Genomic DNA, 16,233 nt, shown 5'->3' with positions numbered 1-16,233 from the left:
AGGTACTTATTTATATATTACACATTTTAAAATGCTGCCTTCCTGCTGCGCTTTCTGGCTCACACATGCATTTTTACACAGATCTTTTTCTTTCTAGACTGATCATTTTCTGTCAGGAACCTGCAAATGCTATTAGCCACTTACAATAAATATAAATATACTCTTGAAACTCTCTTTTTTCTGTATCGTTCCACTGTATCGAAAATCCCTTTCTGTCTGCAAGTCTAACATTTCATTATTATCAGGTTGGCTAAAACATTCATATTAGGTTACCTGTAGTGTTCAGTAAAAATTTCTGCAGCTGTAAATTCGTATTAAAGGTTTTTTAACTGCTTCATGGCTCTGGTAATATTTTAAAGAGCACCTTCAGACTACAGTAGCTGTGGTTGTCTGTGGGTAGTTTTATTAACAGGCTGTGTGCATATGTGTGCTTATAGACCCTCTCAGTGCAGACAGAATGGCTGGAACCATGTTACATAGTTTGATATATTTACTACCAAGTCTCAGAAGTGAGGTAGGGCCAGCTGGGGGCCAGGGACTGGGTCATTTCCTGGACCACTGGGGTGTCTCTTATTGGAAATCACTTCAATTTTTTTTCAGACTGCCACTAAAGCAAATAACCAGCAACATATGTAGAAACTGACTGTGTCTCATTTTTTAGCATGTTTAAAGCTAAATTAATTTTTGGACAACACGGGCAGTAAATCTGGAGGTGCATGTATTTGGCTAGCTCAGTCTGTTTCAGGTCGGCTCCTGAATGGCTCCAGGCAGCAGCAGATTTAGCTTTCCAGTGTAAACCTGTTGCAGCTGAGCAGGCTGTCCTCGTCTGGCCTTCCTGGCCACCAGGGCTACTGTGTGTCCAGGATCAGCATATTCAACAGACTGACAGACATATGGGGACCAGCCTCATATTGAGAACAAGCTAGAACGGATTTGTCAGATGCTGCTACTGTACCAGATTTGTTACAAAAACTGTCTTAGTGATCTCACTGCAGTTTGCAGTGTTAGCAATTTGGTCCATACGACTTTGCAAAGACAATATTACCAACAGATTGTTTATGAAGTGTGACTTGTCAAGTAATGCATTTAAAGCAAAACAGACTTTTAAGTTTGAAAGCATTGGTTAGAGTTTCTGTTGCTGTTTGGGCGTGGCAACACCTTTATTATTCTGGTTTCTGTGAGTTTGATGGCATCGTGGTTGCAAAACCACGTCAGAATCAAACCAATATAATGAACGTCTTTGACACTTGGTAGGGTTTATTTGTTACAGATGTTACGCATTTTTTTATGCATCCAACAGAAAAAAAGTGGCTAAAAGTCAGAGTAGGTTCCACATCTTAGCAGCTTGTGCAGCTTTTGTTAACATAAAATGACAATGAAAATAAACTGTGGATATGTTTGTATCAGTAGTACGAAACGTAGTAAAAGTGTGTGCTGGTGCGTGCCATACCTGGCTCCAATGTATAGCGTTCGATTCACTTGGAGTACCCTCTGGATGTGCAGAGGCTCTTGTCTCAACCACGTTTGATGGGGTCGGCCCAGAAACACAGGGTATCTTCTCACCACTGTCAGTGAATAAAAACAGAAGCACACAATGACTGATCCTAAACTGACATCCATCTTTGACAGATGTAGTCAACATAAAAGTTGTTTTAGTTTGTTCTGACAGATTGGAAGTAGTAACAAATATTCAGGCTGATGTGGAGACAACGTTTTAGACCTGCATTTGAAAAAGCAGCATATCTCCTACGTTAAAGTTACAGAGACCTAAAGGAGAGCACAAACACCATAATCTTGTGAAAATCAAAAATGTCTGAACTAGGCTGCATGTGTCATGCTACATTCACTAGTTTTGATTTAGTGACTGATTGAGGATCTTTTTTGATGAATTGTTCATTTACATGCTGCTATTTGTTGACAGGTTTGGCAATACATTCAGCTCATTCAGTATAGGAGACAAATATACAAAACATCAGAAAGGTGAAACAAAATGTTCACAGTGCCTCAGAGAACAAAGAATTGTGTAGATTGAAAAAGGGAAAGGAAAGAAATCTGAGATAAAAGTAGATGAGCAATTTCTTTCTATCATGTTACACAGACGAACAGAAGTAGAGTGTAAATATAAAAAGAAAGCATATACATTACACGTTATTGATAGAAAACCAGTCTCGCTATTTGTCTTTGACCTTGACTTAGGTGGATGGGGTTATTTATCTGATATCCTTCCATCTCTTTGCAAATATTATGTCTTTATATCCCACCCTGCAGTCCATTCATCTGTTTTCATTTTTTTATTCACCTGCTTTATTTCTATCCTGTTGTTTCTCTCTATAGTACTGTGATTCATTCTTTTTTCTCCTTGTCCGCAACATCTCCATCTATGTCCACCTCCACACTTTGACTGTCCATCCAGCTAATTAGTTTTTTGTACTCTAAAGTATTCCTGCTTGAAACCACAGCTGAAGGGTTGAATGCAGCCGCTCCAGTGCAGCTCACTGTCGCCTGACAACCTCTACACCCTGGTATTGATACGTGGAGAAGGGTCTGGACTCAGCTCAGAAACAGTCAATCAATAATATTGAACTATAATCAATCAAGTTCTGGCTTGAGCTGGAGACTACCGAGCTGATGTGGAGACTCAAAGTCTGAGTGTGTGAAGCTCTGTCTCATGAGCTTGTGTGTGGGAAAGCCTGCACTCATTCCTCAGTGGGATCCCACACCCCTGACCTGGACACCAGTCAACACCCTTTGCGTCAGAGCCTGTCTGACCTCCACAGCCCACACCGTGACCCAAATCCTCCTCCACATATTACCCCACAATTCATCATCTTGTGTTTTAGGGTGCGACACCACACCTCACGTCACATCACGACCTGAGAAAAAGGGACGGGGAGGGGGGGAGAGTAGGCGGCGAAAGTCCTGACGAAAGTCAGGAGGTCAATACCTTCAGTGGGGATGAAGTTTAGGGGCCCCGGTTCCTCTGGGAATGCCGAGCTGGCTGTTCGGAGGACCCAACACAGCAGGAAGAAGGAGGGAGGGGCAGTGGTTGCCATAGCAACAGAGCTGTAGACTCTGTGGAAATAAAAAAGGAACATAAAAATGAGCAAAAGGAGTGAGCCGTAGCTAAATGAAGCAGAGGAATGAGACATGCACAAAAATACATGGACAGAAAAATATTCACTCACTTCATCACTGCCTAACTAACTAACTGGCTATTTTCTCGATTGAAGCCTTGTCTTTGTGTTCCTACAGCATTTCTAACTCTTCACCATCATGTGGAGGGGGAGATAAGTATCTGCTCAGAGCGAAAGATTAATCATCCTTTGAGGGAGAAATGTCCAGTCAGCTCTGAATGCCGCAAGATCATTGTGGCACAAACATCACCACATCACACCACCTATGACACAATGAAACCTACAATATGAGAAGGAGGCATATGCAGGAGAAGGGTGAGAGGGTGACATCTTGGGCAAGACAGAGGGCAAGATATGATCTATATATGAATGGACAATCTGTCTAGGCAGTGTGTGAGTGAAAGGCTCAAAAATGCTCCAGCCATCAAGCATTATCCGAGATATGAAAGCGACTGAGGGAGGGAGTGAACTGGGGGTTTACTTAAATTAAATGCTTGCCGGCGACGCAAATCACCTCTCTGTCGGAGAAGTTAAACCGACGGTATTTCTCATCGTGCAGTACCAAGGCACACACAGATCTTGGGTGTGATTCATGTGGTAATACAAAAGATACCCAAATTAAGTTACCTTATACAATCCATCTAGAAAATGACTAAGACACGCTGCACCATTGGAAAAAAAGCTCAAAGAATTGCTCCTGACAGTCACAAACCTCAGATAGCGTGATGGGTCAACCACTGCTTATTCTTACTGTGTTTGCCGCTGTAGCACATGTGTGTTGGAATTCTATGTGCATCCCACAGGCACTTTTATTCAAGTTATTATTAACTTGAGCTCTGACTCATCTGTAATAATCTATCAATTTTCTCTCTCTCCATACAATCTTGGCAAAGAATTATGTGTCATAGAAATTTCACAACCACACTGTAATTTGCAAACCCCTTTAACTCCACTTTCATCTTGTTGCTATCTTAACGCTGAATGCAACAACGGGTAATTTGCTTTGAAAATCCAGTGGGGAGGCCTTTCATCCCCACTGCTGCAAACACAAAACATTTTGGCAGGTCTTTCTGCCATGCACAATTGCAACATGTCAAATTTGAATACTGAAGGTTGAGTTTTTTATGCAAAACGCTAAGCATTTTACTGTGGTCACAGATGCACAATGTGTAGAACAAACACTTTGCTAATTGTACGCATTCTTCCTTACTGTGTCAGCCTCTGTTGGACTCTCTCCATGTATTCTTCTGTTCAGTTCAAGTTAAGTCTGTTGTTGTGTAATTTAAGTCATTATAAAAAACAGAAATTAGGATAAATTCAGACCAGTCGTAATGAACAACAAACAAATAAAATTACATGTACTACATGGACAGAAGGATGTGGATCCCTAAATTTTACACTGAAATGTGAAATATGAAAATCTAACTCCAAAACTATGCTCATTAATCTGCTGCTATAAAACTTTTCACTCCTCTGGGAAAGTTTTCTGCATGATTTTGGAGCCAGGCCCGGATGCAGGGGTTTGTTCCAATTCAACCCCATGAGCACAATTGAGTTTGGGCACTTGGGTTAGGTGTCTCAGTTCATACCATAGGTGTTGGATAGCTTTGAGTCAGAGCTTTGTGCAGGTCGGTTAAGCTAAACCGGCTACGCTATTTCCTAATTGGCATTGCTTTGTGTGCAGGGTTGTTTAGAAAAACGGTTCCCCAAAAGTTGACCCAATGTTAGTAGTACACATTATACTATGTGTTGCCTGTTGTATGTTGTATGCTAGAGCAACACTACCACTTTAGTACTGTATCAAACACAAAGACATTAAGTCAGAGTATCTGCTCTTTAATGTCAGTCACACTCCAACATCTATCACTGCAGGCCACTGATCATAGCAGAACAAATAGGGCTGGTGAGGAAAAACTCCTGAGTGTATAGATCTCAGCAGGGGTGTATTTGATTATTCGTCGGTTCAACTCGCACAACGAACCTTCTGTTATATAGTCTCGCCTTAAGACTTGCCAGAATTGGAAATAAGAGACCTAATTCCATCCCTGACTAACAGAAACTAACAAACTAAACAGAAAAGACCACATTAATGGTAAATAAACTTAAATAAAGTACTGACAAAGGTACAGCTGTATATTCATGTATAGTATAATAAGCATGAAGAACCAACTTCTGTTCTTCAGTCATTTATAGTTTGTCTCATCTTGTCTTTCTCCCCCTAAGGATACAAACAGCCATTGTGTAACCCATCTCTTTAATGGAGTCCCAGACCTTATCAGGACACATAATCTTTATGAGACATTTCTCAAATTCCCTACTCTGACATCAGAATAAAAGTGGGAGGCATGCTAATTACTCAACACCCACAAGCCAAATTACAGGAGGTGAAGGGGAAATAGTCACAGAGAGAAGAAAGGAGGTCAAAGGATAGAGAGAGAGATGGAGTGGGAGATAAGTGAGCAACTGAGAGAGAGAGAAGATGAGAAGTCAGGAAGTCAGTATATACTATCAGAAATGCTATTGTTTCTGCTATTAATAATGTATGAATAAATGTCAGGCGGTATGCATTCGATTAGTATAATTACACACCCTGGGCTATACAATTTCATGGGACAGCAGAATAAGTAGATACACAAGTATTAAAGTGAGTGTGTACGTGTGTGTGTGTGTGCGCATTGTGTGTCTGGGCTCACAAATGGTTCTGAGCCAAAGCATCTCTGTAATTATGACAAATGGCTGCAGTTGACTCCATTCAGAAGCTTCACTGCATGGTACAAGCAGTACAGTAGTATGCCATTATACTGAATGAGACATACTGCAAGTCACATATACATTTTGCTATTTAAAGGAGACACTAAACCAAAATATTCACCCCCGGGGTGCTGTAGGCACTTTGTATTTGAATTAAAAATTGGCATTAGATGCCATATTAAAGTTGGCACACTGTGTGGGCTCCCTGGATTTGAAAAATGCTTAAAACCACGCAGACAGTGGCAGTGGCAAATTATTGTGTCAGTTCAACTGTTTCCAGTTTTGTTAAAAAAAACATATTCAGGCGCTTCCCTAACTGGTTTATTTGGGTGCCAAGTCAACAGAGACAGCAAGAGATGAAAATAAAAGAAAAATGCTAATGAAGACTGTTCAAGTAAAAACTGACAAGTTTTAACACCCAGTCCGCACAACTGTATTTTGTTTGGCGTTAATGGAACTGGACTCCACAAGTGGCCATCTTTCTTCATTCACAGACTTGTTAAGTTTCTCCAAAGCTGTAGATCACATTGATTAGAGGTGTTTAGACCGGTAATTTCTCTAAGTTTTCAAAACGTTTTTAGCTGCTGAAAAGATTTTTGCGGTGTGGCTACTGATGTCACCTCCGATTGATCACCACTGTGACCAACTCAGATACAGTAAATTGGTTAACAAATCCCCAGCAAATCAATGATATGTAGTGTCTTTAGTGAAGCCCTAAAGAGGTCTGACACTGTTTCCAGAAGTCAGGATAAAGAACAGAGGCGCAAAAGAAAAGGAAATGGTTTGACGGTGAAGCAGAGAGGCAAAGAATGTCTGCAATGTGAAACTGGACGCTGTTCATATGGACACTGGGACCCTGGGATACACGGGTTTAGATACTTCGCATGCTAACAGAACACCTCATCAAATGTAATATGTAATATGCTCTGAAATGCTTTTGTCCCACATTATAGTTGCCATGGTTCTGGTTCTCTCACACTCTGCCTCAGTCTCTCTGTTTTTTCCCTTCCCCGTCTCGTTACACCTTTAGTTCTCTCTTGCTCTCCTCTTGTCGACATGTACGTTTTCAGTGTGTTTTCATTACAAAGCTGTGATATACTGTGTTCGCTCGGAAAATCGGTTGAAACAGTGGAGGGAAAGCCAAGATTATGCGTGTCCTAGATATTGGGAAATGGTAATGAAATAGAGCAGCATTATTGGGGACACAGTGGTGGTGGTTGGGGTATTCATGATTAAAATATTTAAAACTGCTTGTCAAGTAGTACTGTATGCAGTTTCAGTACTTGTAAAACACAGTACTTGATAAATGGTCGATATAATCCCTTTTTACACTGGTCGCCCAGCTTCAAAAAGCCTACATGGAGGAAAAATGAAATAATTGTTTCACTCAAATCTATTTCTCATATGTTACAAAGCGAATTTGTAGACATTTCATATATTAAAGCTGCACAAATCAAGGTTTTTAAAACAAACAATGGATTACGCGACAATAGAAACTATCATCCAGCTTTAGTTTTTCTTTCCGAGCATTTAAACTTCTTTCAACTAATTATTTTGGTTCTCTGGCCAAATCTTTACTGTTCTGATTTTAACTCTGTACTCTTCTCCGCCTCATTTGCAGCCACAACAGACAGTTGTTTTCAGTGCCTCGATGAGCATACTGTAGGCTACGCCACATGGCTGTCATCGAATGGCAGACAGAAACAGGTACTTCCAAGGTGGTGTAGCATTTAGCTGATGACAACGCACACACAGCCCACAGGTTTTTGTGCAGTTGAAAAATGTAGTTTAAAGGAAAAGTGGAATAACAGTGGACTTAAAGTCAAGATGATTTCAGAAACATGACACTAAATTAGTGATAGTGTTGCTGCAGTGGGTTTATTAATGCAGGCGGAAATTTTGAGCAGCAATTACTGTCATGGTTTGCTGTAATTTAATAACTATTACTAGCTGATTTCATAATAACTGCCCCTTAAGATAAGAATTTTATGTAAAAAAGTCTTTTTATATCAACAGTATTTGTAGTAAAACAAGTCCAAGTAGAAGTGAAGCTGATGTAGTACCATGCACCAGAACCTTGTTTTGATTCAATTCAATTCACAGTTTCCAATACAGTCCTGTAAAAATAAGACACTACTGGACAGGGGCCAACAACAACCAGGGGGATTTCATGCTCTAATAACCTTTGTTATTTTAAGGGGGGAATATTCAAACTACCAAAAGACTTTGAGCTTCCTTAAAATATTTTTTAAGAGGAAATAGTGTTTAAAGAAATAGTCCTTTGGCACAGACACAAGGTTGGACTCCACTTTGCCCTGCTTTTATTGCTCCATATCACTAAGATGACCTTCAGAGTTTAGTACACGAGACTGTGCCAGTACATGGGCGAGGATATAGAGTAAGAAAGGCGGATTTTATGATTTTTCCATTTTCTTTATGTAGATTTAAAGACTCTCGATAGATTCCCAGAGACTGGCCTAATTGTCATATTAGTGAAATAGGAAAGGCTGCTATATGGACTGTGTAGAATCAATGACAGGTGGTAGCCTGACGGTGCTTGGGTCCCCTTCAATCAGCAATACTATAGAAGGCTGTACATGCAGGGATGTGAGCAAGGGAATAAATAATAAGATGTGAGAAACAGGGCTGGGAGGGAGGATTTAAGGCAATAATGGAAATGAACACAGCAGGCTTTAAAACCTGAGGTGTGAGAATGTGGAGAAGACAAGGCAGGACAAAAAAAAGGAATGACCAAAATAATGCACTACAAGGAGTGATGAAGAGAAACAGAGGTGAAAGAGAAGACAAGTAAGGCATTGAAACAGAGAGGGGGAGTCACAACAGATATATAGAGAGTGAAGCCAAAGAATGTCCAGAATGAGGGGAACAGAAAGACAAAAACACAGTGGAGAGGATGAGTTTAGAGCACTGCCAGATTAATCTCCACACTGAGCCAAGAGTAGACGAGTGGGAAGGACCTTCTGGCTCAGTACTTGCCTGATTGCAACTTATCTAAAAGATGACATTTTTCCTTGTCTGTATGAGTGGGAAACTGGGATCCCCCAGAGGTCCGTACTTGGTCCACTCCAGTTCAGCTAGCACATGTTGCCTCTAGGCCACATAATACAGAAACATGGGCTCAGTTAAATAAGCAGATGACACAGTGGACCTCCAGTATCTCACTGGTTAAAGACACAGTTAACTGACTTTAGTTTCTTTGGTGGCACTAAGATGCTGTGGCATGTTACAATTAACCTCTTTCTCCCAGGAAGTACAGTACCACAAAGGTACCACAAATCTCAGTGGTTATTATGACCTTACATTCCAGGGGTACACCACACATAAAACAAAACCAAAACCACTTTTTATATCTTTAAAACACAATACAAAAATACAACACAAAATAAAATATAAAAATGCATCTCAATAAATGCAGTAAAACATATAGTACGTGTACTATGTACTGGTTCGACTATCGCCAGTTGTTTAAAAACTTTCATTCTATGCCAATAAAAAACAATGACTTTTTAATGAAAATGTATTTTAAAAAGCTATGTTCTGCCTGGAAGTTTAAACCTGCTACATGCCCATTCATCTCTGACTTCTCCACACTGTGAAATTGTCCAGTATGGTCATAAGCATTGGGATCAGGTTCATCAAAGAATTGAAACACCCTCTTCTCTAATATATAGCAAAAATGACAGTGACTCAACAGGAGACATTCAAAAAGCAAAGGTAAAGTCCAAAGAAGATAACTGTCAACCTCAAACATCACCTGCTGTACATCACCAGCTCTGTACAGCAGAGTAGCAACGGCAAAATGCACAAATAATTTGTTCTCTTTGCTTGGGACTTGAGTGACCTAGGGTCTGTTTACTAGATATTTGCATCGCCATGAAATCTTGGAGCCTCAGTTACGCTGTACACATTTAGAGAGAGAGAGAAGGGGTGAAAAAGAAAAGGTCGAGAGAGGAAAAAACGGAGGGGAATGCACACTAAATGAAAAATGAAGAGTGACCTTTATGCACTGAACACTGATTTTCCCATGCACAAAGAAACACCATAGATTTATGTAGTGGGAAATACGTGCAACATGTGCCGTAGGACAAAACATTTCTATAACACTCTTCTGTTATCAGAATCAGACCAGGAGAACATGTGTACTCTCTCTGCTACCTGACAGCAGTGCCCGTTACATCAGCTAGTATGGTATCTTTTTTACACAGAGCAATGTGCCTAATGGATATATAATTTCAGGGGATTTAAAGGTCAGTGCTAGAAGACGATAATCTCTGACTGTTTCTGTCTACAGTGGATGTGCTCCCATTACCGGGCGAGAGGTAGCCCGACTAAAGAGCGCTGAATGACAAGGCAGTAGTGTAATACCTGTAATAACTTATTGTTGATGAATGGATATCTTTTAGTAATACTGGAGCTCTCCCAAGAGTTGTGTCATTGTCATTAACCTTCACAGTACTCAAAATTACAGCTGTGGAGACACCCTGAGACAGAGGAATTGTTGCTGAAATCTAGAAGGAGTAGCTTTTGCTTTTGCTTTTGCATTGTCTGGCAGCGACTGCGTGAATCTGCAGGTTAATTATAGGTCTGTGTTTCAGGAGGACGACTCTCAGAAACGGCTGAGATAAATCTTTTTTTAATACATATCCCGCATGTCTTTTATTTTTCAACTCTGTATGTTACCTCTCCTTGTTTCTTTCATCTTTTAATCTTCAACATACCTCTCTTTTGGAACAGTTTTGACTATAATCTTGGTCATCAAAACAAGGAAAAACATCAAGTCACAAAGCAACAGTGGAGATGGGCCTGACCTTTGGCTCCCCACCAGTTTACAACCATCATTAGCAGGGCAAGGATCAGGGGCCAAGGCCATAAATCACACTCAGATCATTCATGTAGGCGGAACCCAGCTACACTGCAGTAAAAATGAAAAGAAAACACACTCTAAGACAGACAGGAGGCTAAACGCAACCCCATCCATCACTGGCTGGAGGCACTATAAAGCCAGTAAAGGAAAACACACGAGGCGATAATCTCGAGCATGCTTATAAATAATACAGAAACCTTTTTAATGGCAATAAGAGGTTCAGCAGCATGACAGAACCCCTCTTGATGTGATTATTCAGCTATAATTCCCCCAAGGACATGCATTATCTTGCATAAATACTCAGGATTAACTCAATAGGGCAATACGTCCCCAGCCAGAGACTGTTTGCCCTCTTCACTTGTACATCAGGAGGTGAGGTGGATTTATTGTAATGACAACAAGTGACCAAGTCAGTGGGGCCATTGGGTCGGGTGATAGACAAAATTAGAACAATTGGCAAAAAGTTCAGGGCACAGAAAAATGAAAATGAACTCTACAGGTTTCACTTGTAATTCTGTCATGTATAGTTGTAGTTTAAAACTTCTTAAAGAAAAGAAAAATAGAAGAAGAATGGCAAAGAAATAGAATGCAGATTCTGAGCCTTTTTTACTAAGTAGACATAAACTAAATGATTAATGGTTCAACTATAATATGGTCACCTTGGGTTTTAATAGGTTTAAGGGACAAAGTGCTGGAAAAAATGAACTCTAATGAGAAAACACTGCAGTGTACTAGCGGAGAGCAGAGTGAATCAAAATTATTAAAACTGTAATGCCAGTGCTGTGCTGTGCTTTAATAATTTCTAACTGCTTGGCCACTAATATTTGATTTTATTGGAATCCCCCATACTCAAATGTGCATGTGACTATATATATAGATATCTATATAGACATGTGTATGTATCAATTCATCTATTCTTTTATTATGTTTTCTAATTCACATTTAAACTAGTCTTTTAGCTGGTGCCGATGAGGGAAAACACTACCAGAGTTACCATATTACAGTTACTTCCTGGAAACTTGGTGCCAGCATAACAACAAGGCTTACTGCAGTTGAAGTCACTGCAAGAAATATTCCTGCACATACCCTCTCCTAGAGAAAAGGAGGTATAACATTTAAATGTGTCAGCTTTATTGGTGATAAATGTCAGGTTGGGTGCAGTTTTGAATTGTTCACAGTGATTCTACTAAGCAAAGTTAATCATCTTTGTTATTCATTATTTTATTTATGACATTGTCATATAAGTCTTGGCGAAAAAAAGCAAGTAAGTATATTTTCCAACATGCTGAACTATTCCCTTAAATGTTACCACAGGGATAGAGTGTAAAAAAAAGTTGTCCTGTCTCTCAGACACAACATAAAGGGGCTGAACTAAGCATTTACAAGGTCAGATTGTACAATACAGAGAAACTTTCAAAAAATACAATGTGTGTGAAAGGGCAGCACAAAATTGTCTATTTAAGCGATTCTGTTTTGGAGGAGAAGACTCATGGGGAGAGGAAGATAGAAAAAGGAGAAGGAACAGGGAGAACTGTATATGTACATTTGGGTCGTCACAGTGACATCTCTGTATGCTAATGTTTACCATTTTTACCTTCCCCTTGTATCTTCCTTCTGTGCACAAACAAATAACCCACTGCTTGGTTTCTATAAAGATCAACAAATTCCATACAAAGCTGATGATGAAATTACTGACTGAATTGCAATATAATCCACACATGTCTGTATATGTGATTGGGGAACAATGTCCATTACGTGTGTCCAGAAATTTTATTTATAAAGGCTAATTACTCAGGAAAGCCATCTTGTCAAATGCTCCTTCTCCATCATACACAGTATCTAAAAGCAATTTCCTCTTTCCCAGCAGATACAGGGAGGTACAGTATCTCCTCCCAGCGGAAGGCCAGCAGAGCAGGGCTGGCACTGGTAAAGATAGAAAAGTGTACCTGCAAGTCCCCACCCTTTGATTTCACACTCACACTCACACACACAGGTGGCTGAGCCATAGATGTGCATGCAAGCTTGCAGGCGCATTTAAACTCAGCATTTTATTAGCTTCCTGGACTCAAACGTGCACCCATCATCTACCCATCCTAGTTCTTTCACCATCTTTTCTCACCTTCTTTTCTCATCCCTGGTCTATCTTCTTTTACCGCAAATCGGCCACCTGCTCATCCAATTTAGTCAGAAAAATTCTGCCAGTATCACTTTCAATATGGGTTTGTGCACTACAGTAACTCTGGGATCCGTTTTCTTATCTTTCCGGTTGCTTTGGATGTCACATCTCATGTGGTATACACACACACACAGACACGCACACATACACACACACTTCAGTGTCAATCAACAGAGGTCTCCGATTGACAAGTGCACACACAAGGCAGCTTTGAACAAAGACACAGTCCTGTATGTGTGCTGAGCAGGAGATCCAAACCCAAAACACACAAACACAAACATACACACACACACATATGTATATATACCCTATCATTGCATTGCAGGCATAACTCCCAGGCCTGGCTGTGCACAAGTTTGATCCCTCTCACCGTGTCTGAGAAGCATGTTAATCAGTGAAGGAGGCTGCCAGCTCAGCCATATATGTCTCTATCTTTCTTGTTCTCAGTCTCTGTGTCTCTGTCTCCCTGCCTCTATCTGCATCTATTCTCTTCAGTCTGTCTTCACTCATGTCAAACCCCTTTTCTGCACCTCTGCCTCTTTGTATTTATCTCACAGTCATCTCCTTCTCCTCCTGTTCTTGCTTGAGCTCTCATCCCAACACACTAAATTGTGTCTTTCTTTTTGCACCTACATTTTAATGCATCTTAACACCGCCCCCCCCCCCCCCCCCCCACCCCATTTGCTATGAAGCTTTGGGATGTGTTTGTGCCTGTGTTAAAGTGGATTTGGTTATGGTGACTGGAGCAGGGTGGGTGGCTGTGGGATTCTGGATGAGTTTCACAGGAGTTTTAAAGAGTGAGCTTTGAAAGCTGAAGGGCAGAGAAAATGAGGCATGGAGGATGGAGACGATGGTAAGGAAAGAGTTGTGCAGAGAGAGATATAGTGGTTATATGTTTATATAGACGCTTCCTAAGGAGATTTCTACCCGAGGACTCGGTTATAATTCATGAGGTGGGGGAGTAGAGGGAGGCGGTCATCTCAGTGCAGCCAACGATAACAATGGTGAGATAGACGACAAGGGGGAAAGGGGGACAGCAGAGGGGAAATTGAAAGAGAAGGAGAACATGAAGATGTTTGGTGAGTGCGGTCAATTGAGAGAGAAGAGCTTTTTCAATAGCCCCACATGTGTAGGGTGCAGGCACAAAAGAGGCCCATTAGCTTTATTAAACAATGGTGCAAATCTCAGACACAAATGAAAAGAGATGTTGTTTCATTGACCTGAATGACTGAGGCTGATGGTCAAAAAAGACACGTTATGGTTGACAGCTTCTTTTCTTTATTTCACCGTGGGCTTGGCCTCCATCTGTGGTGTCACACTTAAAAATAAATGCATTCACGTGACACACTTCCAAGATAAAATCTCAGTGGGGTTTTGTTTGCTCAGTCATCCTAAAACATTCATTCCTATTTGCATAAAGGAGGCTCAAACTCGAGCCACCGCGCCTCTTTATGATCAACAATCCCATTTAGTACCTGGCATCTCATGGAGCAGATCAAATCAATGAAAGCCATTTCCCTTAGAAGTCCATGGTCCCGGTATGGTTGTTAAATTAATTCAACAACGCCAGAGACAAAACAACAAGCACATAGAAATATGTCGGTGAGACCTCACTTACATGACCCCAGAAACGCATTTACAGCAGAGCGGCACAGATTAGGAATGCAGGACATTGGCTGTATTGATTATAGTTGGGAGTACACGCTCAAGGGTATGTTAAAAGTTGAATGGCTGCATAGTGGAGCTATTCTCTCTGTGTTACCTGTCATGAAGTCAGTGGAGAGGAATGAAGCAGCTCATCTGGGTTTTTTAAATCCCACATAACAAAAACAAGACTCGAACACACAAGTCCATCCGCCCTCTCTCTCATCTCCCCATTAAAAAACTGATTTACTACACAGATTCTTGTGCTCCTTCCACTTCGGCAGATTGGTAGCTACAGACATTATTTTGTTCCCTGAATAACAGGGTAAGTGGCTTGTTCATTGATTGGTGATTCTCCGGGCTTTTTAACAACAGGGTATAACACAGTGAAGCCAAACATGCAGGAGACTAACCCCCTGCTGTGGCTGTTGACAGAAGCTGCCATTTAAAAATACTGAGAAGAGGATTAACAACAAATCATTGAGGAAATCGCCTGCCTTGGTTTGATCAGAATATTTCCTCCAACACTCTTTCCCTGCTGTAATATCCTAATAAATACTCTTAGATTTTAAGTTTACCCTAAAACAATACAAGAGGAGGGAATTGAGGGAATTGTTTTGCAATTTTGCATGAAAAGAAAAGTCCTTTTTTTTTGGATACTCTTACAGAGTTGTACATCCTCAATCTGTGATCTTTAGTGAGTTCCAGGAGCTTGTTTTGTGGTGAAGCAATTTGCATCTACCCACTTTTCTTAATACCAGATTGGTCTACTTCTGCTGAAGTTACCTAAATTTTCAAGAGGGAATCTGAACAGCTCTGAGCAAATGTAAATATGATGTATTCAGTCTGTGTAGGAGGACACGCCAAAAACTGTAGTTCTGTAACAAAACCCTCGAAAACACATCGTGGCCTTGGGCTGCACTGCTTTTTGGACTACAGAGGCTACTGTGAGTAGAGACAATAGTATCGCTGCCTCTTTTTACAATGTCTGTCTGTTTCTTGGACTGTCTCAACTCCTCTTTGATTGATTGACACAAATTCAGTTAGATACATTCTTGGCATAGTTTGTTACTGAAGAAAATGATATAATTAAATCTGGATTTAGACACCCATCATACTGAGCAAGACAACACCACTGTTTTGAAACTGAAGGCATTGCATTGTTGTTTGGTGTTCAGCTGTTTTTCGGCTGCACACAAGATAACACACAATACAAGTTAAAAAAATAAAGAGACAAATGCATGATACATTATAAGTGATAATGGAAACAAATAATCCACAGATTGAAAAACGAACAAGTTCAGTTCCGCTTGTGAGTGAACAGCAGGTAGCAACAGCTGAGGACAGGCTGACCTGTGCATCTTCCCACCTGAATGCTATAAGGCATCATTTAATATATATATTTTTTTGCTAGTTGTTTATTTATCTGCTATAACCCTGCTGTAAAATATGTCACTGTGCTGCAGGTCCTCTGCCCAGCTTTCTTCTGTGCCTGTGCCCAGTCATCTGTAGCAACATGAAAAAGAAAACCACAAAAAACAAATTACAAAGCAGCAGCTGCGGCTCAGTCAGGATGCATTTTTTTCAAAAAAAGCCTAAAAAAATAATAGAGTTGCACTGTAGTGCGTGGTCCTAATGATTCC

General features: G+C 40.5%; 1 protein-coding gene across 2 annotated transcripts in view; it reads right to left on the bottom strand.

Annotated features, from left to right (window-relative positions):
- The window catches only part of sema6bb (sema domain, transmembrane domain (TM), and cytoplasmic domain, (semaphorin) 6Bb), a 116,942-nt gene that overhangs the window by 58,490 nt on the left and 42,219 nt on the right, over positions 1-16,233 (bottom strand). For both annotated transcript variants that reach the window (XM_067513388.1, XM_067513387.1), the window contains exons 2-3: positions 2,945-3,072; positions 1,451-1,565 (exon numbers count right to left, since the gene is read on the bottom strand). In XM_067513388.1, the coding sequence (XP_067369489.1) occupies positions 1,451-1,565; positions 2,945-3,053 (224 nt within the window). In that variant the 5' untranslated portion in view covers positions 3,054-3,072. The remainder of the gene's footprint in view (positions 1-1,450; positions 1,566-2,944; positions 3,073-16,233) is intronic.

Source organism: Channa argus, chromosome 8 (genome assembly GCF_033026475.1).
Source record: "Channa argus isolate prfri chromosome 8, Channa argus male v1.0, whole genome shotgun sequence".
Lineage (NCBI taxonomy): Eukaryota > Metazoa > Chordata > Actinopteri > Anabantiformes > Channidae > Channa > Channa argus.
The sequence above is the reverse complement of the archived record's forward strand: the minus strand, read 5'-3'. Positions and strand labels throughout refer to the sequence as shown.